The sequence below is a fragment of the Coturnix japonica genome, chromosome 2, assembly GCF_001577835.2.
Source record: "Coturnix japonica isolate 7356 chromosome 2, Coturnix japonica 2.1, whole genome shotgun sequence".
NCBI lineage: Eukaryota > Metazoa > Chordata > Aves > Galliformes > Phasianidae > Coturnix > Coturnix japonica.
In genome coordinates, this window is record NC_029517.1 from 29677826 (window position 1) to 29703638 (window position 25813).

Below are 25813 nucleotides of genomic sequence, written 5' to 3' on the forward strand. Positions count from 1 at the left end.
GTAAAAAATATAATTTGATCAGTTTTGTAAAAGCAAGAAAGAGCACAAGCATCACTAGGCAAAATTTTTCCACCATTAGGTCAGATCTCATTTCAGAATAAGCTGCTCTTTACTCTCATCTTCTCATCCTCTTCTCTTGCATCAGTATGCACCAATAAATACATAAATCTGGGTCTGTGCATTCCATTTTCCATAAGAAATTCTGAATGGTAAAAACCTTGTACAATTGAGCAGATAATCAGGAACTAAGTACTAAAAAAGAAGTGAAAGTTGGGACAAACATTTTAGAGAAAAACAAACGTATGGGGCAATAATTAAAGCAGATCTGAATGAAATTTGAGAGCCACCTTAAGCATTTTTCTAAATGTAAGTATTACATGTAAATTTCATGTATCGTAAGAAGGAAAAAGTGAAATGTTGTTAACAACGGAAACAGCCAATATTACATTAGGAAAAGGGAGTCTCAGGGGAAGCAGACAAAAAGGGTTTTGAAGTAGCCTTGCGTAACTGAGTCCATGGGAACTTTTGAAACAAAGGAGGGTAAACCTTCAACTGGGTCTTGAAATGATTGGGTTGTAAATTTGAGGCCTAAGGCATTGTGGCCATATTATTAGCACATGTGAAAAGAATTAGTGCACTCTGCAGAACAGAGAGGACTTGAAGATTGGAAAGAAGTTACAGAGAACGGCATAAGGAACAAAGGCAAACAGAAAGATTTCAGAGAGTTATAAAGAATTTATAGATACTGTTAGAATCCATAATTTAACTCTCTTCATCTTAGAATTAGGAGCCCATGAGATCTTACAGTTTACGCGTCTTCATGTTAAATGTAGTTTTGCATATTTTTCCTTAAGCCTTCTAAAAACAGCACGTCAGTATCTCAAAATAGTAATCCCTTTTCCAGCTTCTAGAATAAGTCTTTCCAAGTGCACGCCTAGCAATTATTTTTTATAGAGAGCGAACCTGAAATGGAACATACTTTTCATTTTCTCTTTTGAGAAATATAAATAATAATAATAAATAAAAAGGAAGAAGAAGAAGGAAGAAATTGAGGCAAAGACTATATTCAAGTCCAGACCTGCACATCACCAAGTTAGAAAGCTGTCCCAGAGGACTCACCAAACCTACAAACCAACGCAGGTCTTATGAAGCACCAAGATGTGCTTCATAAGCACAAGAAACAGATGTAAACTTAACAGCCTGAAAATGTTTTAAGTTATGCTAACCCATGAGTAGGCTAAGAGGAAAAAAAATACAGCAGCGCCTTCCTTTACTCACAGCTATTGCAATTCTGCAGCCACAGAAAGTAAAATTTTAGGAGTTAAAAAAAGCAATTTTGTGAAAAAAATTGAAATAATTAGGGTATTTTCTCCTACTGCATCGCTTTACATTACTCATTAAACACACAGCATGACTGTAAGCACATACAGAACCTCTCATCTGCTTGTTTCTCTTCAGATCAGGTTCATGTTGACAAAAGGGGAATCTTCTAATTGTGTGAATCAGCTCTACAACCAGGGCCCAGTCAATACAAAATGCCTGCAGACATTGCCTAGGCTCAGGCAGACCAACATTGTTTAGACAACTGCTATCTATACAATCTGGGAGGTGACAGCAGTTTTAGAACTGTAGAATATCCTGAGTTGCAGGGGACCCACAAGGATCATTGAGCCTAACTCCTATCTTGCATAAAGTTATTCAAATGCATGCTTCACTGTTATCCTCCAGCTTTGAAGAACACAGCTTCATTTCCACATGGCCCAAGTTATTTGGTGTAGCATCAAAGGTCACTGCAAAAGAAGAGCTCAAATAGTACAGCATACCACAGCAAGTACTACTGCTGGCTGTAGAAACAGGAGAATAGCATCAAGTTCTTCAGGAAATGCAGGCCAGATCTCCTGGAGATTCTCTTATCACACTGCATCATCACATGTTGACAATCAGCAGCTGAAGAGCATTACAAACAGCAGTTCACATGTCCAGAACCACCATCATGACAGCTTAGTTTCAGTAGTAAACATGTTTGTGATGGATCTAAAGAAATTACATGTCCAGTTTCCACACACTGATGTCAACTTGTTTCTTCACTGTAATAAACCTCTGTGTACACCACGGCATCACAGGGCTAAGCAAAATACCTCAGGTTACTCAAAGAAAAAGTTATCTTCTCTAAAGACAAATTCTACAGTACTGTTGGTCATTCCAGATCTGCAAGAAAATCCAGTTCCACATTCTGTGCTACTTTTTCCTGTACTAACAGCACCAGTCACACAGAGACAGGGCAGAAACTATTGCATGTATGTGATTTGTTTGCTAGTCATGGAGTCTATGTCTGTGCAACTCTTAGAAGATGCTCCATGGACCATGAACTCCACCCAGAACATTAGGGTATGGTAAAGAGGACCTTCCCTAAACAACTGAAGGTTACAAAAGCTGGAAATGTACAAGACAAAGCACCTGCCTATAGATCAAGGAATAGATAGAAAAGATATCTCTGTATATCTCGGGTCAATTCCTAACACGTCACAAACCCCAAAACTTGTGCTATGGAACATTTCCATGTGCCTTAGCTTTCAGTGTAGATAATAGAAATTACAACACAGACTTGACAGTACAGCTGCTGCAAAAGAAAAATGCATTGAGAGAGGGAGATAGTGTTTTCCTGCCTTAATCCAAAGACCAAAAACCAGCAGATGAAAAGCCAAAGATTTATAAGAGAACATACAGCAGATGTGGTAACAAAACTCTGGAAACAGAATTTGAGAGGAAACTGTAGCAAGATGAAAACTGGACTTAACCTCCAGAGTACATGAGAAACAATTAGACCCTTAAGTTAATTCTTTCTTTAAAGAGAGAATGAGTTTAAATGAGTCAGCAAACTGAGTAAGGGAACAAACCAAATCAAATTAAAAACATATGAAAAGACCATGAGCATTAATCTCGAGGAGAGCAGCACAAACATTAAGCAAAAGAGAGGAGAGGGGGAAAAAAAAAAAAAAAAGCTCATATTGAAAGTTTGTCCAAAAATAAGTTCTTTGGGGGGGAAAAAATGCACGCTTTTAAAACTTGCATATATATAATTCTATATCTTATGTCTTACCCTTAAATACAAAATACGCTTTGCATGCAATTTAAAGGATGCTTTATTTCACTGACAATTATGAAAATTCAAAGTGATATTCCAACATTTATGCCATTTTCTTTCATAAGTGCCATCAAAACTCACCTTCAGAAACCAGCCCTTTTCCCCATGACTGGCTTTTAGTTTGACATATTACTTCATTTCCAGAATGAAATTTAGATGGAAACATGGAACACCGCTATATGGTTTTTGTACTAGCATTTTCCTGGATAGAACAACCTTTAAAGAACTCAGATAGTTTAATTGCTGTAGGGTATTTTAAAATGAAAATCCCATTTAGACAAAAAGAGTCTTTGCTGTCCAGTAGATTAATTAAACATCAGAGTACTATCAAGCCTAATAGCTAGCTGCTATTGGCATGTGAAGTAGCTTTACAAATAACTTCAACCTTTTTCCTCAGTTCCCCTGCCTTAGAAAATAGGCACATCTTTTCATATTCACTTGTTCATCAAAATATCATTTTATTAGTTTATCATTATTCCTTTAATTACCTTTGTCGCTTCCATAATAGTAGAAAACCGTCTTACTGATAGCACACCAACGCTTCTGCCATTCAAAGCCAAGAAAACTGTGGTCTGCAATTAATAGAACTTGTGTTATATTTCCTCGCGGCATTATTGAACATGAATATGTTACTTCTTTTCAAAGGTGAGGGAAGAGGGAAGAAGATAGGAAAACTGCTAAGTAAAGGAAGCAAAATCTGGATATGAGGAAGACAAATGTAGACAAAGCTAGAAACAGGCAGTTAAGAAACAAATGGGAATTTGAAATCATATAAAGAGAGAAGTTGCGTGTAACATTAAATATAAAGAAATTATTAACAACTTCCTGAATATTTCCTACAGTTATTGTAGCATTAAGTGGTTATTGAGGTGACAACACAGGATTTACTGAATCAAGGTAAATATTGACTGAACCAAAGCCGAGATCGATATTTGCCCTCCTGAAGGAAAATAAATCTTGATGCTCACTGAAACATGAAGTCAACATATGGTACTTCTACATAAATTCCTAATGTTTTCTTCAAAAATATCTGAAAGTCTCTGAATTATGGCTGACACTGGACTTTCACAGCATGATTTTTTTCAGTCAGTAAAGAAATGGGACCATCTTTTAACACATCAGGAGTAATTATTCATTCTTTCTTTTGCATAATAATGATTCTACATTTCAACTGCTGTTCCATTTTATTTATCACTCTGTATAAAGTTACTTGCATGTACAACTACAAATACTGGCACACAGAGCCTCCAAGCATGGCATACACACTAAACAATTTTCACAAAGGTAGTTAAACTTACCTTTCCTGCGTTTTTCCAGATATCCGGCCTTCAGAACAAACTGGAGATCTTGAGCTGCAATAGGAGGAAACTGATTCCCTGAAAGAAAAACAATTTCTGTGAACTCCCGCTTTTCAGGAAAAATACTACAATAGCATCAATGAACTTTTACTTGGGTAATGCACAGGATTATGGGAAAAAGTAATTGCTATACGAGATTACTGAAGTACAAAAAGCTCAAATAGCTATGAATGTCGAAACTGTCATTGCTGTCATCACCACTTCAGCATGGAAAAATATATAGCTGTGCAGCAGCCCCTGCAAGTTTTGGAACAAAATGAAGAAATATATAAATTAAACAAGCAACTTAGAAATGTCAGCTTGTGTTTTGAATGTGGTCTGTACAGCAAGCCTGTAATAAAACACTGATTTTTATTTTTTCCAATGTGTAAGCAAAACCAAATACCACAATCCAACACAACTACATCAGTAATCTGACATTCAGTAAGAGCTTCGTGCAAAAACACCTTGAAACAACATGCAAGGTGAAAAACATACATTGTACTGCATAGCAAAAAAAAAAGAGAGAAGCCAACCCAGATGAAGGGATTATAAAAAGTAGTGCTTGCTACTGACAGACATTGCCTAATGTGCACCATGACTGTAAAGCACTGCTGAGGTAAACAGGGTTTATTCAGCAATATTAAATAGACCAAAGATGTTCCACAGAAATCCACAAGACTGTTGATCTCCAGATATTATTTTTAGATTTTGTAGGAAATTGCTTCATCTGCAAAATAAACAAGTATTTTCTCAAACATAAATTTGCAGCTAGAAGCATGAGACTAACTAGTCTAACTACCTCAAAATCAAAAAAGAAATCTAGATGTTAAAAACTACATCTCCCACCCTGCAGCCTTCCCTTGCTGAATGAATGAAATGATGGTTTAAATGAAACTGCTGGTATTGAGAAACATGTTAGATATGTCTAGTAGCACTAACAGGAATGTCACATTGCTTACTGCAAGCAAAAAAGCAGAACAAAAGCTATTTCTGTATTGTCTTATCCTTTTCTAAGTGCATGTGAGGATCACAAAGAAGTTCCTACCACTTATTATCATCAAATATTCATAAGAGTCACTGTAGGTAGGTGGCAAGCTTACACGGCAGCAATTATTCATCAAAATATATGTAATCTCATTAAGTTCCACCAATAAAAACACACAAAAAACACTACATTAGCAGGCAACCCCTGTGCTAAACCACCACTTTAAACAACATATGCTGGGTTAAAGATCAATTGTGTGACCTTGAACTTCAAACACTGTCTCAGGAAAGTGATGCCTTCTTCCTGGGTTTTTAGGTTGTTCCTTAAAATAGATTTATTTTTTTAATTGGCATCCAAAAATGAGCTGGATTATTGTGGCCATATTTAAATACAATTGTGTAAGAAGAAATACAAGAGAAAGAGGTAGGAGCATATGAAGAATATCATCGTTAAAACTATGAAAGTCCTCCCCTAACACAACAAGACTTGCTCATCAGACAACAGAATATTTAAGATTTTGTTGGGTACCACAAGTTAGTAAATGGAATTTTATACATATTGACAGTTCCAATGACTTTATTTTCAGTTTAACATTACTCTTGATATCATTTCAACTTCCTCAGAATTCTTAATACTGCATTAAAAGTAAAAGAGCTATTGGCTCCATATCCAAGCATCTGAAAGTGATGCAGCTGTATCCCTGTGCTAAATCCATATGAAACCACTGCACAACATCAAATGAGAATTTAACACAAAGACACTTGCTGGATGCTAAAGGCTAAGTTTAATAGTTCCTTAAGAGATGATCTAATGATGATATTATGGCGGGGAGGAGGGGAAAAGCTTTACAAACATACATAGTGTGCTGCTTTCAGTTGGTCATTGGGAGGCATCAGTGTGCAGCACTTACAGCTTTACCTCATCATGTAGGGCATATTTTAAAACAGATCACCCCCACAGATGTGGAAGGGAGAAAATCTAACTAAACAAACAAAACAAGCTCACTTACTTTTATCAATTTAAGAATTTCAACAACTGATTGCACTTGATATTATATGTTGTTTGTTTCATTTTGGTTCTTGAAGAGAAAGCTTTACAAGTGTTCGTTCAATGAACAGCCAAGTGAAATGGGACACGTTATCCCAAACATGATAAGGTGACTCCACATTATTTTGCATATGGGTACAACCTCATCTGACATACCTATTACACAGAACTAGAGAATCAATATCCCACAAGACTCCCAGTTTTGCTGCTTCTGCTGAGGTTAGTTGGGATGAAATTGATGACAGCATTTTCTGAAACTACGTCTATTTTGCACTTAGAACTAAAAAGCTGCATAAAAAAAAAAAAAAACACCATCTACCACTGGTTTTGTGACACTGCAGAATGAAGCTTCTTTTTCTGGTGCTCAAAGTTGCAGCAGGAACTCTATGAAACAAGGAGCAGCTGGTCAGCACTGCTGTTGTCCAAAACCTGCAAGTAGCTGAAGCAGAAATAGATCACAGGCCTATTATCCTACTTCTGTCCGAGAAGCCTGGGAACCACAAAATATGAGGGATCTTTAGTGGAAGGTCAGGAGAGAGGGACCTAATTGTAATATTCTGAGACACATACAGCTGTACATGAAAGCAAAAGCATAAATCAGCCTAGATTCCCTCCCTCGTTCCCCTGTATGTCCAGAAGGAAGGGGAGGGAGAATAAGTATTATCTAAAGGATAAAGGAAAGAGAAAGAACCACCTCCTCTCAGATTCTCATTAACTGCAGATGTTGTGCATATGTGGCAGGAAGAAGGCACAAACACAGATCAACTCTCAGCCCCATATTGTAATACAAACAAGCAGGCAAAGAAGGAAAAGAGAATGGCAACTTCCTTCCAGATTCCACCTAGAGCCTGCAAAGACCCCTAAACTGTGCCACCTCACTACCTTTTCTTTCTTTCATTGCTTTACTCTCATCCATGTCTCAAACATGATTTGGAGGGAACCGCAACTCTTAGATGTAAAAACTCCCAACTAGAAGTTTGGGATTTGTACAGTATGTTGTTTTTTCTGCTATTGCTTTCATTCAAAATGCTACTTCTTCATTCATTTGGGATAGAACAGGCTTGGCACTAAACATTAAAAGAAAAGAAAAATACAGCAGCACTTTGTTATAGTAAAGCAGCCCAAAAAGAGGACACCAGTAGGACTCGCTGCCTGTTTTGCTCTCGTATGTTCTGTTTCCAGATACGTCTCAAAATTTTAGAAATTAAGACATTAGCAGAGCCCATGGCCTTTCCTGTTTTCTCCTTTTCTCCTAGACTGTAGGTTTTGAAACCAGTTGTAAATATCAGACCAGAGTAGCATTGTGTCAAGAAGTGGCCTGTGGCTTGCAGTTGTGTCAGTTCACAGTTGCTTCTGTGAACCCTTGCAGATGCAATTCCTGCAGCCTGGCCTGTGGTGGGAAGTAGAGTTGAGAATACAAAAATGTCTCCTTTCCATTCCTGAGTGTCTACTTCATAAATTACGCCTTGAACTTTATTCTTTTGATATGAAGAATCACTTCTGTACTTCCCAATATGTGGGGGAATGATTATCTTGCATCCCAAATATCCAATATAAAGAGAGGGAGGTCCATCTGCTTAATGTTAAAGGTTTTTCCTCTCTCTTGACTTCCCACTCATAGGTGAATTCTGGAATAATTTCTCTTCTTATCCTGGTGGGAATTACTGGAATGTATTCCAAACTGAAATCTGCAGGCTAGGCTCCACTTGCATATTCCCAGACTGATGCATACCAGATAAAAATACTTATAAGGCATAAACCTTCCAATCTTAGAGAAAAGTAAACCACACATACGATATACTAGGTTCTTTCTCTTGGTTCTAGGTGCTCTTGTGTTCAAAGAGTTATTATAATGCTGTTACTGCTAGGCTAAAAATTCCTCCAGTAAAGCCAGAATTTCTACCAGGCATGCTGTGACTTCAGAAAGGCACAAATGCTATTAAGATAGGTGTATTAATACAAAGATTCCACTGTAAAAACCCCACAAATCCAGTGCATCTTCTGACTTCAGAAAGATCTCAAAATAAAGCTCATGGCATGGCTATAATTTTCACAACTTAGTAATGAGACAGTCAAAAGCCTGGGTAATGTAATTTTGCCCCCTAGTGCAATAGAGTGCAATACTTAAAAACAATTTCATTGGTATCACTTTACATGATAAAGCATGAAATTTAATCGCTATGCACTGCATTTTCAGTTTTGGGGAACAGAATGGTGTTGACATTTCATTCTGCATACAGAACAAATAAAACAAAACTAGGTTGTATTATACTGCACTGTATACCAGTAGGAGTATTTTTCATTTCTTCAATGTGGGCTAAGGGATACATAAAACAAGAAATAATTAGAGGTCAGCGCATTCTAAAGAGGTGCTTAGCATGCTTATGGGAAGTTAAACAGGCAAAGTGGAGATAAGTGTAACTCAGTACAGCTAAGTAGTTAATTACAGCTTGCTTTCCTAGTACAGGCCCATAGGTCTGAACGTTATAATGGCAAAGTTTTCTTGCTCAAATCAGAATCATCCACCATTCTTCAGTCCTTGCAAAAGGAAGCTCAAGCCAAAATATCTTAATTTGACTTTACTGAGAACAAAAACAGTGAATTCTATTTCATAAGTTTTATAACACATTAAAATACTACAATTAAGATTTTTCCTTCTCTCTCAAGCTGAGGACAAACTTTTTTCTGATGTTTTTGTTAAAGTCTCAGCAAAGGAGGAGTAATGTTTCTAGCAACATTCAAAGTGTTTTATTCCTCTTTCTTTTCCTTCTACCCTTCTTCCCAAAATTCTTCACAAATCTCCATTTTATTTTGATCTGGAAATATAGCATTTACCGTTTTTAATAGCTACTGCAGAGGGATTCAATTATCTTTGAATCTGTACATAGCAACACAGTGGGGTCACATCTGTTGCACAACCATTGTGAATCTAGGCTAAAGAAGAGTTGTTTCAGTCTCGTATGCATGCCTTCTCCCTACTTAAGTGAAGATTAATGTATGTTGAACTTAAAAAAAACTCCCATTTCCCAGAGTCTTCTGGTTAAAGAAAAGCTATCAGTAGGAAAATTACAAGATCTTGTTAGCTTCATTAACTGCCTCAAATACCTTCACAAAAATTATTTCAGTACTTTGCAAACATAGTAGCCTAATAGTAGTGAACACAAGAAACAAAATATAAATCTTAAAGAAAACATAGCTCATTTGGAGTAATAAATACAGCATTTAGTTTTGAAACATTTGTTCAAGAAAAGTTAGCATTTTGGTCTTCAAAGCATCCGTTCTCAAGGAAATCTAGGCTATAGAGCTTTGTTCCAGAGCTATGCCCAGCATTCACCATTGTGTTTTCTAATCATTTATAATAAACTCCTCAGAATAACTTGCCTTAATATACTCCTCTAAGAAGAGCCAGCAGTGTATTTTATTAAAGAATTCTTAAAGCAGCATCTGTTTCCAGTTAATTCTTTCTAATCTGGGATCTGAAGTTCAGGCTATGAGCACTAATACACCCTTGGAGGCCTAAATGTTGACTATTTCTTCCCTACTCCTCCCTGTAAGGAGAGAGGTATGAGGATTTCTCCTCCCTTCCTTCCTGTAAGTTCATGAGAAGACAGTGGGCCAGGCAGCCTAAAAAACACTGTGATGTATTCTTTACAGAAACTCTGAGCTCTTTTAAACATTTTATATGCTTGAAATCTTTTGGTCATTTTCATTTATCCCCTAATTAAATAAATGTGTATTTAGATTTTTAAATTTTCAAAAACTTAAATCCACGGCATCTCAACCCTCATCTGTTTTCTATGCAAAGCTTCCTTAATACTTGTAACGTATTTCATCTGATGGAGTCTTTCTTTTTTTAATGAACTACTGGAGTCAGCCAGTCAGTCTCCATTCACCAGGATCCCCCGCCTAATGGAATCATCCTGGATCACACACTCCTTGTCTAAACTTTAAATTTACAATGTCTTCATAACTAATACTGCCCTGGTTTTATGCATTCTTTTGTTGCCTTTCAAATTGCTACTAAGACACCCCCAGTCACATTCACTATAGCACCGTAACGTGTAAAGGAATTAATGTCTTTTGCCCCTTGATCCAGATTTGACTTTCACATGGATAATTAATTACTAATACTAATAATTTTAAAAAGTGAAGCAAAGGTACAACATTTTCTACACTTCAGCTGTTTTACAAGGACTGAGGAATGACAGCAGAAAGAAGATACAGCATTAAAGAAAAGTTATCTTGTACAAATTTCTCTCGTACACTTATGCCTCTGTAAAACAGGGCATGGAAACTTAAAAGTTAGCTTAAATTCTTCCAAGCATCATTACTGTTTAATCAGTCATTCTATAAAGAGGCAGAAAGGTTTCCATCATGCAGAGGCACATACTGCTGCTAACAGAAAAGTGTAGCAGTTGTAAAGATTAAAAATACAAATTCTGCCTATGTAACAAGAAGCTCAGCTTCCTACTTGGTTTTCAGAAATAAAATATACAGGAAAACACACAGATAAAAGAAATGCCTTTGCATTGCCAACAGAAGGAAGTCAAGAAAGACCATCATGGTTCAATTAGAAGCACTGGAAATTCTCATGAAATGACGTAGGCAAGCTGAAATTTCCCAGGATCATCTCACAGACAAGCATACACATCCAATTTTGATTAGAAACCCTAAATAAAGATCCAGAATATCTACACAATAGTTGAACTGCAGAAGGTGCTGTTAGCTAATCAGAGAAAATTACAAGGTCAGGAATAAAGAGTATACAGCTGGAGTATGACCAGCATGATGTCAAAATGCATATGGATAGCATCTTTAACCACATCATGATTCCCCTATTCCCAGATGACTAATAGGAAAAAAGTCCTATACTTTTATCAAGCAGCAAGTTAAAAGCTAGCATTTAATGTCCAGGTGAAAAAAAAGCAATTTTCAGCTTAACATCTAAAGCATCTGGAAAAGGTAATACTACAGTACAGCACAGTTTACTACAGTTTTTAAGTAACCACCTGGTAAGCATAAGCAAAACCCCTGGAAATAACCACATATCACACACAGTGTCCTAAGAAAAAGTTATGGTAACGGAAACAAGAAATTTTCTATTACTTTCTAAATTTCGCCCTAGCTCTTTTTAGTTTTGAAAGGTCTAAGATTTTCCCCTTGGATGACTGGCATGTTTTGTTCAGTGAATGAGCTTAAACTGACAGGAAACAATGACAACGATTGAACTCGACTTTTTAGCAGAAAACCTGCCAAATGTCACTTTTTGCAAAGCTAAACAATGAAATTTCAAATGGTGTTTTAAAATAAGTAGCCTGCATTCTTTAATTTCAGCATCCTATAAATCCAAGTATTTATTACTCAGCTCTCAACATCTATGCAAACTTAAGTTTGGGGGCTTTTCTGGGACTTTTATCCAGATTTTGGTAATGTTATCCAAGCTACAGTCTTCATAAACCACATATCAATAAAACCAAAATGGTGGAATTCTCCCTCTTAGTTTGACCTTTCTCAGTATTTTTTGTACTGTATCTACTCCTACATCCAGTGTGAATTTTAATTTGTGATAGGGACATTTTGTCAGGGGGTGATTTTCACTGCTGCTCTCATCAGAAGCATAACATGCTGGATATACAATCAGCAAACACCAAAGAAATCCAGGAAAAGAAGGAAATCCTCAGACTATCATAAAACACCAATGAAAAAACCCAGCATAAATTGTACAATGTTTTATATATGGAAGTCACTTATGCCAAGTGGCAGCCCCTTGGCTTAGCTCTGCAGGCTGCAAAGTTCCAACTGTTCTGACTCCTGGCCAAAGTCCTGGTCTGCTAAGCTTCTGAAAGGAAACATGCATGCAACACTTAGAACATTTTAAATGCTCCAACAGCTCATATCCCTGATCAAAACAAAATTTAACATTACTGGTTGGCGCTGGAAATCTTTCATCTGTATGAAGGAGGGGATTAGAATTCCTACAGTCAGCTAAAAACAGAACCAAATCTTGAAAAGTAGCACTTGTAGAGTTCAATGTGAGAGGGTCCAAAAAGCTACAGTTTTCATTTTCCACATTTCATGTATTCCTGCAAATGCAAAACAGCCTGAATGTTCTGCCTCATTGCTTCATTTTCATCCATTTCTTCTATAGCTGATAATTTAACTAAAAGCTAAGATCAGTGAAGCATCACACTGAAAACTGCTCTGCATCCAAAAGTCAACGCAGATTCATATGGAGGTATAACTTTCCAGTGCCATATGCACATAAAGACAAGCCTTTTCAAAATAAAAACAAAAAAAAAATCTCACATGAGAACTTCAAGTTTACTCACAAGTTTACCCACTACTGAACACAAAATGCACATCAAATATAATTTATTATGTAGAAGTGGGAAGTTCTGGTGGAACTACAATATCCTGCAATAATGATACTGCACCTTAAAATAACAATTAAACTTACTATCTACAGAGCAAGACCATGAGAATATAAAAAGAATTTAAAAAAAAAAAAAGAAGAAGAAGAAGAAGAAAAGAAAAGAAAGTGACCACAATGTCATTTTTAACTACTCTGAAGGAGAAAATAAAGACCCAAAGGTTTTAGCGTTGAAAAAATACACAGCTATTTTCAGATCTCATTTCATGAGGAGTTTGTTGTCACAATGATAAAATCTTCCTGTTTTGCTCTCGTTGCATGGGACCAAACTCAAAAGAACAAGGGAAACACTGCCAGTAGTCAATAGAGAACACTTTAAGAAGCCAACAGAATACTCTTATTTTTCTCAAAGGGATTCCAGGTGTAAATTGTAGCAGTCATTCACCTGGCAGTATTAAGACCAATGGGAAGAACCATCTTTCCAGTATCAACTCCAACCTTTAACAAATGGCTATGATAATACTTCCACTCCATCAGTCTTCAGAAGAAATCCCACACTTGAAGATGCAGGCAAGAAGAGAAACTTTGGTGACTGTTAGCTGATCAGAGAACAAATCAGACCAACTGCACCAATTCTCCCATAAGCCCCACTTAGTTCTGCTTAGTCACTTGAAATGTCCACTTCAATTTTAAGTCCACACATGATCAACACCTTTCTCAAAGGACTGCACAGCTCTTACTGCTTGTAGTTGGAATAATTGGAAAGAAAATAAAGTGCAACTAAACAATAACATTCATTTTTATTCAGAAAAATTGTTTTGAAAATATCTGCATCTCTTAAGGCCCTAACCAGATTTAAATCATCTCTGGAAACCATCTATGGCTTTGAAATTTAAAAGTGAAGAAGTTACTCCCATTGGCTTCCTTAATGCCAGTTTGACTTTTGCCTCAGTAAAAATATCCAGATTTCTGTTTCTTCAGCACCTGCAATATGAAATCCCAAAGAGGTAAAGTACTGGAAGTTCACAAGCCAGAATTACCATCATGTTCAGTAATGTGGGGGTAATAACTTGGGAAGAGAGAACCGAGTTCTGTTAGTGGATTCTTCTGTGATCTGTCCACAAGACTGGAAGGAAAACATACTGTGACAGACAGGAATTCTTTAAAACTTGACTTCTACAATGAGGGAACAGGTGAATAAGTGCCAGTGGAACTTTTCAAACTCCAACTCTCATCCTGTACCCCTTGACTCTCATAGCACATTTGTGTTTTACTTTCCATCTCAACCTAAACTAAGAACTAGAAAGTCAACCCAGACGGTCAATGTATTGCTATTGAAATTCATGCCAGTTATAACATTAAAGGTGAAAAGCTGAACTAACAACAAGGAAAGTAAACCTGTAATCGTTTTTTAAGTACTTTATTCCAATTTAAAAATCAGCCTCAGTTCTCTTTAAGAGCACACAAAAATATTAATTGTGTCCAAGTTATAAGCAGGTATTGCCAAAATTTCATCTGAGTAAATTTTAAAGCTGATCTATGAACACCAAAAATGAAAACAGGACTTTTAATGGAAATGCTGACACAACCTTAACTATGACTTTGCTAACAGCGCCACTATAATAAATCTGTCAGTTTCTATAATGTCTATGACAATCCCATTAATATGAATGATGCACACTTCACATAGGGTACGACACAGCAACTGCAGAAGTTATATCATCTTCATTCAGAGTAACAAATCAGTAATCAATATTTGTAAAAGCAGACTAATCCTTTGTAAAATCACTGCTTTAGTGATTGAAGAGTTTGCTCAATTTACACAGTTAATCCCTCTTCATCTGCTTGAGCCCTCTATTTATTCCAACCACTTACAGTGGTAGCTGTAGCAGATTAATACATCCCCTCATGCTAAGCATGTATTCACAATTGACCCAGCGTATTGCTGTCAGGATAATCTTTACAAACATTAAGCTTTTCTTACCAAGCCTAAAGGCTACATTAGGAATCAAAAGTTTACGAATAGTCACAGCAACTTCCCCTCACACATACTATCACTTTTACATTTAATTCTTTCTTAGAGGCAGCATCTACTGTTATATTTTCTAGCCCCATAAGGTAATCTCTTGAATTTTAGATTAATCCACATTAAAATAGAGCTAACTCAAAGAATTTTTGGAGCAAGAAATTTAGTATATAGTAACAAGAAAAAAAAAAAGGAATATGTTGCAGCATATCAAGTGGAAAAAAATGAGATGGCCATCTGTGCAAATAAGATACAAATAAATTAGTATCCTTTATATAAAGAAATGAGCTGAAGCAGCATCATTGAATTAAGATCACAAAAACCATAAAGGTCACTGTGAAGTCTCTTGTTTTTCTCTTCTCAGACTATAATAGTGTTTATTTGGAACAGAGACAACAATATTTAGTTACATCTACATACACACATATAGATTTGAGCTGAATTTCTAAGGATTGGTCCTTCAAATTTTTGTCTGTTTTACAACTTTTACAAGAGGGGAATGAAAAGCATAACTTTCTAAACTAACAAATAATGTAGGTAATACTCCTAGTTTCACCTTATATTAACCTCTCAGCTCTATGAAGCTGTTTACTCTTAATTTGCCATTACATACTTCAGTTATGCTATAGACAATTTACAGGAGAAAAAAAAATCCTTATTATATATATATATATATATATATAAAGAACTAATGTTTTGGGTTGAATAAAGTAGAAACTATTAAGAAGTTAATTTGCATGTTTAATCATGCCATAGTTCTTATGGTAACTTTTTCAGACAAGCACAGTAACGTATTATCTGCACAGGACACAACTTTAATGTCCATACAAAACCAAATTCTAGTGTTAGAACAGCATAACCGCCTAAATGCTAAGTTTTCATAGCAGCAATTATTGATTCACAGAAAGACAGTTTAAAGCTCACACAGGTTATGGGGGGTTGTTTGTTTGTTTTCTATGTGGCTCCCTGAAACAAATTCCTCCATTCCCCTTTCCTTCCCCCCAAATAGATAGATAGATAGATAGATAGATAAGTAAATAAAGGTGAGCATTAAGAGAAAAATCAGATAAATTGGAGCTGAAATATGCTGGTAAGGCTGATACGTTAATTACCAGACTAGGGAGCCTAATTTATCCATCTGGCTCTAGAAATACAATTTAGATTCAGGAATGGACTTGAACACAACTGGCAGAGCAAGGAACACTGACCTATTTACCAGGCACAGTCACTGCACACATTAAAAACTTGATGTACTTGATTTATAATTTGAAATAGATCCACGGGGTAAAAAAAAAAGTAAGGTTGGAGCACTAGCTTTTAAGGAGCAATAATAGACTTCAGCACTGAAGGTCATTAAAGCAAAGAGCAAGAAGGATTAGATTCTGCAATGACAGAATCTTGTTAACTAAGGCAACTAAAAAGTCAGTGCACAGATTTGTTCTGTGTGTTCTGTTGACATTCTGTCAATCTTTAAAACCAAAAAATAAAAGTGATGCTACTACACAAAGCAACCTAAAGTTTATCGTTTGGTTATTAGACACAAAGGCGTCAATGTTGAATAATATCATATGAATGATGCAAGAGGTGAGCTGCAGCACAAGATAGGTCAACACACTGTCTCTACTCCACCTTAAGAAGCAAAACAGCCTTTTAAAAATGGGTGACCTGATGAACCAACTGAAGGTAGAAGTGGTGACAAACCTGCAAATAGACGATGTTGTGTCAGCCTACATCTATGCTGTCCTTTTCAGGCTGAGTGAAAACACAACAGATTCACAGCAAAGTTATTATCCTATATTACAGCATATTTTGGGGGGGGGAGTTTTGGCCAGTCAAAATTAGAGAAAATTATTTAATTTTTTTAAACTTAATTCTACATCTTCCCTTAAGGCAAGGTATTAAAAAGAAAAGAAGAAAAAAAATATATATTTGAAAAAAAAGATAAAACCTAAACCTTATTTGTTAATGGGCATGCTAGGATTTTAGCCTGCTAGGAAGAAAGGCGTTTTGCAGATATAGGGATGATTATAAATTGCACAGTGTCTCAGATTTATTAAGCAGATATTAATAAATTGAATCTCCCTGAGTAGGTCTGGAACGTGTTATCAGCGGATGGAGAGGGAAAACTCCACTCGGAGGGTTGTGTTGAAAGTTTCCGGCAGCCCAGTCATGAGGCTAAAACCTAGAGTTTACTCAGCCACTAATTATGGTTTCAAAAGGGAAAAATAAATAAACAAATAAATAAAAGCTACATGGTATTAAGGTATTTTAGAGTTCTCAGTAAGATTTTCTCTACTCTTAAGCATTCTCCTGTAAACCATTCCATTTTAGCAACCAGCAGTAACAACTGCTCATTTGGTCTCTAATCACTATAAGAGTGCCAGAAGCAATGAATAAGTAAATTGATGCCACCAAGAAAGTCTGCAGCTGCAGCAAAATCTTAAGAAATATCGCACCTGGATGCACACTGTCCTGCTGCCTTTCAGTGAAATTTGCTCAGGAAGATGTCAGGGAAACCGGGTCAATAGTGGACTCCACCAGAAAAAGACAAAATAAGGCCAGGATGCTGATCTGCAGCACCCATAGGTGCCAGGGGGACACTACATAACTTTTGCCTCCAAATCAGTATCGAAGGGCTGACTGAGTATCAGTGCAAGCCAATGAGTTGCAAGTCTCTACAGTGCTTAGCCATGCAGGTGCTAGCACTGCTCCTGCTTAAGGCCAGGCTGCAGAAATGGGAAAAAAAAAAAAAACAGCTGGAGCCATCAGACTGCAGGTGGTGGGGCAGTGGCAAGACTGACAGGCCAGAATGCTGAAAATCCTGAGGCAATTTCTGAGAAGACAGCAACAGTCATGAAGTATTGCCTAAGGTGTGCGTTAACTCTTTGATGCACTCTGATTCTGCAGATTCCTATACTCCTTCCTGCAGCATTGGCCATTACAGAATAGACACAAAGACATCTTAGCGTTATAATTGGTTTTACAAGACCTTTTCAGCTGCTGACAGGCAATTAAGCCTTCGGTTTAGCTCTAAAATATTTACTCTAATTCTCCAACTGTGTATAAAGACGTACCTCTGAGCATACCCAAGTTCCAGTTGTAACCAGTAATGCCACTTCTAGGAATTTTAAGCAATTTTTATATAGGCAATGTGGAAGCCATATGAATTATTTAAGATCTTATATAAGACTAAAGGCTTTCCCCAAAATGTTATCAACAATGCACACTTTCCCCAGTAATCCTTAGGCATGGTGTGCTTTTAACAACATTTTGAAACACAGCTTTACAGATTTTAAATAATGTAAGTAGTCAACATGATCCAGTTTCCCTTGTTCAGTTTATCATTTCATCAGCATAAAAGATGCTGAAACTTCTTTGCTTTCAGGCACCCCAGCAGTAACAAATATGATGACTAATCCATTAGACATTCACATAATGCAGAAATAGGAGTGAAAAGACGTACTCCAAGGAAATTTTGTGTTGAGAATGATCAGTTGATTAGGTACAGGGCAAAAAAAATACATAGAGGTTGTCAACGCTACTGTCATGTATAGAAAGGAAAATTAAGTCATTTGTTATTCTCAGTTGGAGAGGTCACTAATGTTATCTTGCACATGATGATTTGATGCACTACATATGATTAATGATTGTTTAAAGGACACTGCCAAGGTCTGTAGGTCAGACTATGACCTTCCTTTTTTTCCCCCACAGTTATCCATAAGCAGAATATTTGTAATTCTCTACTCTTCAAAATATTTTAATGCTATCTACTACTATGGAAACAAGAACTCCAACAGTATAAGGTTGCAAAATAGCAGTATAAGGTTGCAAAATAGCAAAAATATCCAGTGAGGAAGCAAATGTTTTAGATAGAATTATATTTGTAATACATCTTATTATTTTAAAAGGTTGATCCAGTTGTTACTATCACATCCAGCACATTCCATTTCAACTGCACGTTTTCAACCTCTTCATGTATATACATATCTTAATGCTTTGGAAGACAATTGTGTACACTTGGACTCAAAGCTCATCCTCAAAGTCATTGTGTGATGCTTCAGAATTTTAAAGACTAACAAAAAGTGAATGCATTTGTTGTCTTCTAAAATAAAGTTCCCAAAACTCAAAGTGCACAGATTACATACCTTAATGTGTTCCCACATCTCTCTAGCCAGAGTCTTAGTTTTCTTCATCTCTAATTCAGATTAGAGCCTTTAAGTTTTTCAACTTACAGAGATAATTTTTTGTCATTTAGTTTCTTGTTGTTTGTGTTTGTTTGTTTTTGTTTTTTTAATAATCTTACAATCTAAGTTCAGGCATTAAGAAAATACACAGTTAAAGTGTTAAAAAAAAAGGGGGGGGGGGGGAATAGGAAGGGCCAAACTCATAACTGGCCGACTATTCACAAACCTTCAGGAATAAAAAGCTATTCTCTTGATATATTCTCTTCTATATCTGGAAACCTCAAATGTTTAGCAACATGGAGGCATATTTTCTGTTCATGGATATGGGAACAGATATTTGTTAACTAGGCCAAAATAATCTTCAAATGAAAAACAAGCACTAACAATTTCTATATATATATATATTTTTTTTTAATAAAAAACAAAACCACAAAGCATTCTTAATATCAAACTAGTTTGGTTTTGTTTGGAAGGAGCTGTTTGTTTTTAAAGTTAAGAGAACTGCAAAATTTCTTCTGAACAGATTTTTTTCCTATTAGTCTCCAGGAAGAGGAAGAGACTTTTATACATCTTCATCATAAGGCTCTTTTAAAACAGTACTTTGTGTTTACTCTTTTCATTTACTGCTGTACTTTGTAAATGTTTGATAACAAACCGATTTCTATATTGCCCATGTATTCCTCTGCTTTTCCACAGGGTAGCAGTGTGCTTCAGAACAAGGCCACCACTGTGGGAATATGAATGAGTACACAAAATCCCTGCAGAAAGCAGCTGTTCCCTCTTGTACATATGCAAATGTACGAATGTGAAATAATGAGGGCAGCTTTGTGAAATAAAGACAGAGAACAACAGAGCCAGAGTGGACCACAACAAAGTTTTTGTAGTGAACTGTTTTTCAGTGAACTGAAGTCTGGGAGGAAAAAAAAAGTCTTATTAATATTCTCCGTTGTGAGAATCACTCATCTGAGGAAAATACTTTTGTTTTCCCCATTTTTTTCTTTCCTTTCTTTTTCCCCCAAAATTCACACTGAAAAATATATATATATTAAAGCCCAAAGACAAAAAACACAAACACGTTTCTTCTAAGGCAGTCAGTTTATTCAAAAAAAATTACCATGTAATTAAGACAAGTCTGGGCACTTTTTTTTTTTTCCTTCCAATACTGTCAGTCTTACATATGACCTTGGACAAGTCATTGAATCTAACTCAGTTTTCTTCTCCATAAAATGGAGATAATACCTCTGCCCAGGGCTACTAGGAAGCTAAATTCATTGTCCATAAACGTGATTTGAAATAGCAAGGTGAAAGGGCTTTATCAGTGTTACGTACTTCTGCATTTTTCATTGCTTTTAATAAGTCTAATGAAACCATGTAAATTTTGAATGACAACATTAAGCAGATTTTCAGGCAAGCTCTCGCTAGAAGTAAAAGGCATTACAGATTTCTTGGGATGACCCCGATTTGAGCTCAGACAACTAATGGCTGAGTCAGAGCATTGCTATGTGAAGTACTGTGAAGAGTCTTCCAGATGTCAGTTTTTCTAACAGGGGACCGTTTATTCAATACTGGAGAGAGCAGTTGCATCAGTGTTTGACTAGGAAGAAGAAATGCTTGAAAAGAAGAAACATTTCACATCTGCTTGTTGGTTAAGAAACAAGCAACACTAAAATCTTTCAAAGTCTATGACCGGAATTTGCTACTTTAGTACAAACCTTGCTTCTCACCAGCAAGTGCAGAGGCAATAAGAACTAATTTATCAAGCCAAAAATGTACAAACCACAGGCTAAACTGCTCAATTCTCTATACTGATCATTAGCTATGTCCACTTACTATTAAAAACTATCACTACAGCCCTAAGTTTTGTTTTTTGTAACAAAACTCATCTTGAATTCATAATCTCATAAAGAACATCCTTTGGCAATCCATGTTCTGTAACAACGTTGAGTTGTTCACATATCCATCTCACCTAACTGCTGTGCACTTAGGGCCACCATAGCTGCTGCCCTTTGTTTAAATAAATAAATAAATAAATAAATTTTAAAAAGCTAAACTAAATTGATCTCAGGGTTTAACCTGCATAACTCAGCATCATAAATTGCCACACAAGGCATAATTTTTGTTTGCATGCTCTTACTGATATGTTTTACAAACGAAACGTTACGTACATTAAAAAAGAGAGCTAAATCTAAACCACAGGAATTCATCTGCTTTCCTCAGATATCTTTGGCAGAAAACAAGCCTGTCATTGAAGAAGTTTGTGAGAAACACAAGGCTCAACTTAATTCAGAATCTTCTGCATTATTTCCATTAGAGGCTCATCCAACAAAATAATTATGAAAAAAGGAATTGCTTTTCACTAGCAGTAAGCTTCACATTTGTACTGATCTTTAGTACAGCTGATGGGTCTGCTGCTTTGGGCAATGGACTACAGTCCTAGCAGTCATTACCACCTTTTTGCATTTCATGCAAAGCTAGGACTTCTGCTCATACAGTAGGTTATGCTGCCAGATGTCCTAAGTCCCCCATCCAATGGCTGCTACACTTGCATGATGTCTAAACCACATATACAATAAGGGCATTTTCAATGCTATGTCACACTTGTTGCATACATCAGAGTAAACTGAGTACAGGACCTGTCAGCCTCTGAAGGTCTGCTTTCATGATCAAGTATCCCAACAGACACTGACCAGACTCCTAAGGCACTAAAAACTACAATACATAAGCAGATTTCCCTCCCCAGTGAAGTCTTAGAACAGAAAACAGCAGAAAACAAGCAAATGCGTGTGAAAATAAGCATATTCCCACATACTTCTGCCATGGGTTCTCCTAATTTAGTACATTTTTCATAACACTTACATGGCCAATTTCCTTAGGCAAAGAATCCAAAGTTTTCACTTCCCCTGGGAACAAAATGTGGAAGTATTGTGAAGAGACTTCACAGAAACTAGATGTAAGAGGCAACTTCTTTTCTCTTCCCTCCTGGGACACAAGAGAATTTCTGATGGGTAGAGCTGGAAGGAGAAAGGCCAGGAATTTGTGGGGGTTCGTTTAGCCCACCTGACTTCCAGTGCCCATTTCCCTACATTTCTTATCCCTGTTCTAACCTTCAAGGTTGGAAACAACAATAATCTGCAAGGGCAGGTTGTGAAAAGATGCAGGATGCACGCAAAACCAGCCTCGAGGCCAAAGCTAGGAGCTAGGCCTGGCAGTGTTGTAAAACAATATATCTCAACTAAAGAAGGTATGAAAGTGTCATACAAAAGGTACAGTTTGGAGCACCACCATGTATTAAGGACATAAAACCAATTTTTGCTGTGATATTTATGATATTAAAAAAAAATCCCAGAGAAACTGTATCTTCCAATTTTTAATCCAAATAGCTAATGTGTTGTCTTCAAGCCAGAAGATAGTTCCTTCTTAAACAACAGCCTCAAAGCCAGCAAGTTAGGACACTCTTGTTGAGGACTGACTTGACCATTTTGTTGCCCCAGACCAGACTTTCCAATCTCACTGTTTTCCTACACCAGCTTCTTCCTTTTCTGATACCAACACCCATCTCCAGAAACAGTCTTTCTGATACCAGCATGTCTTTAAGTCTTAACTCCTGCAAAGACTTCCTTGTGTCCAATATTGCCATTTTTTAAGCTGCTTCCTTCTTTTCAATTTCTATCATTTCTGCTACTTCATCTCCTTCTTTATATTTTCAGTCCCAGATCCCCGAGTTCCTACTCTGTTTAATTTCCTCCTCGACTATTAACAATTCACCTCTGTGCATTACCTAGATCAGGTTATGCGCTCATTTTGTTCCCTGGCACTTCTGCACATCCGGGAGATTCTTAGCCAAGTGTGCTTTTCATAAACTTATACATATTCTCCTTCCCCCATCACAGCACTTGTAAGTAGGTCGGCATACCTACCTTCACTGAGCAGAAGTCCTGCTGCCAACTAGACACACAGAAATAGACTTCACAAACCATGTGCGCAGGAGAACTAAGGCAAAGGGGTTGCACAGGTGTCTGGAAATGAGCTGTAAGACAGGTCAGCTGTTTTAGGGAGAGCCACATCCAGCCCATCAATCAGGAGTTGCCTGTCCCATCAGTTATGACATTCCAGGGAATGAGGTAAACATGAATGCATTTGTTGGCTTCAGCCTGTTCTATCAGTGCTCCCTTTGATCAGCTTTGAACAACTCATTAGAAATGCAACAGAAAGTATCTTGTTACCTTCCCGTTCTTAATCCCCTTTTCTACCTTGCAGCCCCAGCCTTTAGTATCACTCTATACTACAAGTACAGTCTGCTAGCACTAAAATTTAAGAAATGCTTTGGGTCTCAAAATGTATTAGCAATAAAAAGAAAGAATCAGTTTTACCCTCAGCAGGAGCCAGAATAAGAGCATTCCATCCAATTGACTGGGAAATGGATGAGGGAGACGACAGAAAATCAGACCGGAGACAGCCCTCAGAAAGTCGGTTACCTCACATACCTGCTCTTACTCCCAAATCAGGGCTAAACTTTCTTCATATAAATTTCTGGCACATGTTTGATAATTGTCTCTGCACAGGTATCTGTGCCTTTCATGATGCAATAAACTAACGAGTAGGGCAAAGTATCCCCTCCCAGCTGCCCTCCCATAATTCTGAATCAAAACTCAGATATACCTACACCAGCACCCAATGCAAAATGCACACAAACGCTGGTCTCAAATACTCAGGCAGCACAGTTGCCATGCCAGTGCTAACTGGTCCCACTTCTCAGAATGGCTCTTTAACCCAGAGTACTGCTGCAATGATAGTGTTCCAGTATTCTCATTCAAAGACCAATATTATGAGCAGTGAGTAACCTGAGTCATTCAGGCATCAAATTTGAATTGTACACCCCTGTATTTTTTTATTTGCAGAGCACCTACCACAACAGATCCCTCTTTTCGTTTGCAATCCTTAACAGCTGAAGCAATGACAACAGTAAAAATAAGAAACAATGTACATGACAGAGAGCTTGCATCACTAGATTTGGAAAGCTCTATACAGAACATGTTCTCCTTAGAACATATATTCTCTTGCCATAGTTATTCTCAAAACCCTTGGGGCCCATATGGATATGAAAGTATTTCATAACTAAGAGGCCTTCAGACAGCTATAACGAACTTCAACATTTATTTATTCTAATATCAACTGCTGCATTCATAGGATATGTTTTATTAGCATGCTTCTGTGAAACAGTCCACCGCACAGAATATGGCTGAAATGCAGAGCAAAAGCCATTGTAATAAATGTAATTAGTACTGTAGATGTACCATATGTACTAACTGTACTTCACTATGAAAGCTTACACAGATCACTACAACATAAAAATGTCCATTAAAATAATGTTAATTGCCTTTATTAGCACTGTATTTCATAAGATGTTAACTACAGCTGTTGCCTGTGCTCTGTCAACGCAATAAACACATCCAATTGTAAAGAAATCCTTGTTAATCAGTGCTGTCCAAACTGGAGGAGAAAGTTAAAAAACAAAAAACAGTTCATTTAAAATCTTCCCTCACTGTTTTTCTCCCAGGATAAGCAAAATCCATGTGGTTATTAATTCCAAAGTAACTTTAAAATAAAAACAAGAACATCTTCTTTGATAGTAAATTCAGGTCAACGCAGGCTAAGACATATGCTTCAACCTGAAAATAAAGGGCAGACTTCTACAGGTGCAGACCTCAAATGCAGACAGCTACTGTTTAGTAGTAAGGTGTCAGATAATAACAGACAAATATTTGCTTAGCAAAATGTTATTTTTGAATGAAACTTTAACTACGCTCACTTCAGTCTTGAAATGCCTGTTAGCTTTACACTAGAGCTAAATGTGAGGTCAGTAGATGATTTCCTACAGCACTGGGGATCGTAAATGTAAAGCTCCATCTAGCAGTTAATTTTAATTGATATGTATACCGTTCTTTCATTACAAGAAGCTACAGATTGCAGAACCTGAAAAACTTCACCATTACTTTTAAAAGGTGAATAATCACACTAAGCATGACAAGATGATTACAGTGCTAACCATGGAATCTGATTTATCTTTGAAAAGATCAGTTTAAATCATCAGAAGCTGCGTTTGGTTTTATTGGAGATTCATCATATTGAAAGCTTTTTGAAGAAAACAACAAAAATATTTCTGTTTTAACGTCGAGAAGGGTGAGGCTAATAGACATAAATTATTTTGGTGCCTAAGTGCACCAAACACCTGTGTGCAGCTTTCAGCGGAGAAGTGGCTGAATTATAGTTTTAGTTCTGAAAAGGCAAATCAGTTTAATATAAAGACATAGACGATTTGTCAGTCATACTTAGCACAGTGAAATTTGTACTTGTAGAAATACAGAGGTTAACTTCATCATTTGTCAAAAGGTGGACCCAATCTGCCAATTCCTGAGCATCTTCCCAGCAGTTCCAAACATCCCAAACTCCAGTATGTTGTGAGAGAGGACATTTCAAGCAGCAATGCACCATACAGTTTTGGCAATGAGCTCAACTTCTATCCTGATGTGTTAATCACATAAATTATGCTGTGATTCTGTAATGCTGTTCAAGGAGGACCTGGGATAATGCCTATTTATTTGTGGAATGAACCAGCACGCCTAACAGAGATGAGATACACATACAATAGTAATTTAAAAGCAAGTAACTACAAACATACAGATTAATCTTCAATTAATACTTCAGTATCACCCCAG

At 36.8% G+C, this 25813-nt stretch overlaps 1 protein-coding gene across 1 annotated transcript in view; it reads right to left on the minus strand.

The window, feature by feature from the left end:
- SKAP2 (src kinase associated phosphoprotein 2) overlaps nt 1-25813 on the minus strand; it is a 106598-nt gene that overhangs the window by 39016 nt on the left and 41769 nt on the right. The window contains exons 5-6 of the mRNA XM_015853838.2: nt 4444-4521; nt 3634-3717 (exon numbers count right to left, since the gene is read on the minus strand). Coding sequence (XP_015709324.1) covers nt 3634-3717; nt 4444-4521 — 162 coding nt within the window. The remainder of the gene's footprint in view (nt 1-3633; nt 3718-4443; nt 4522-25813) is intronic.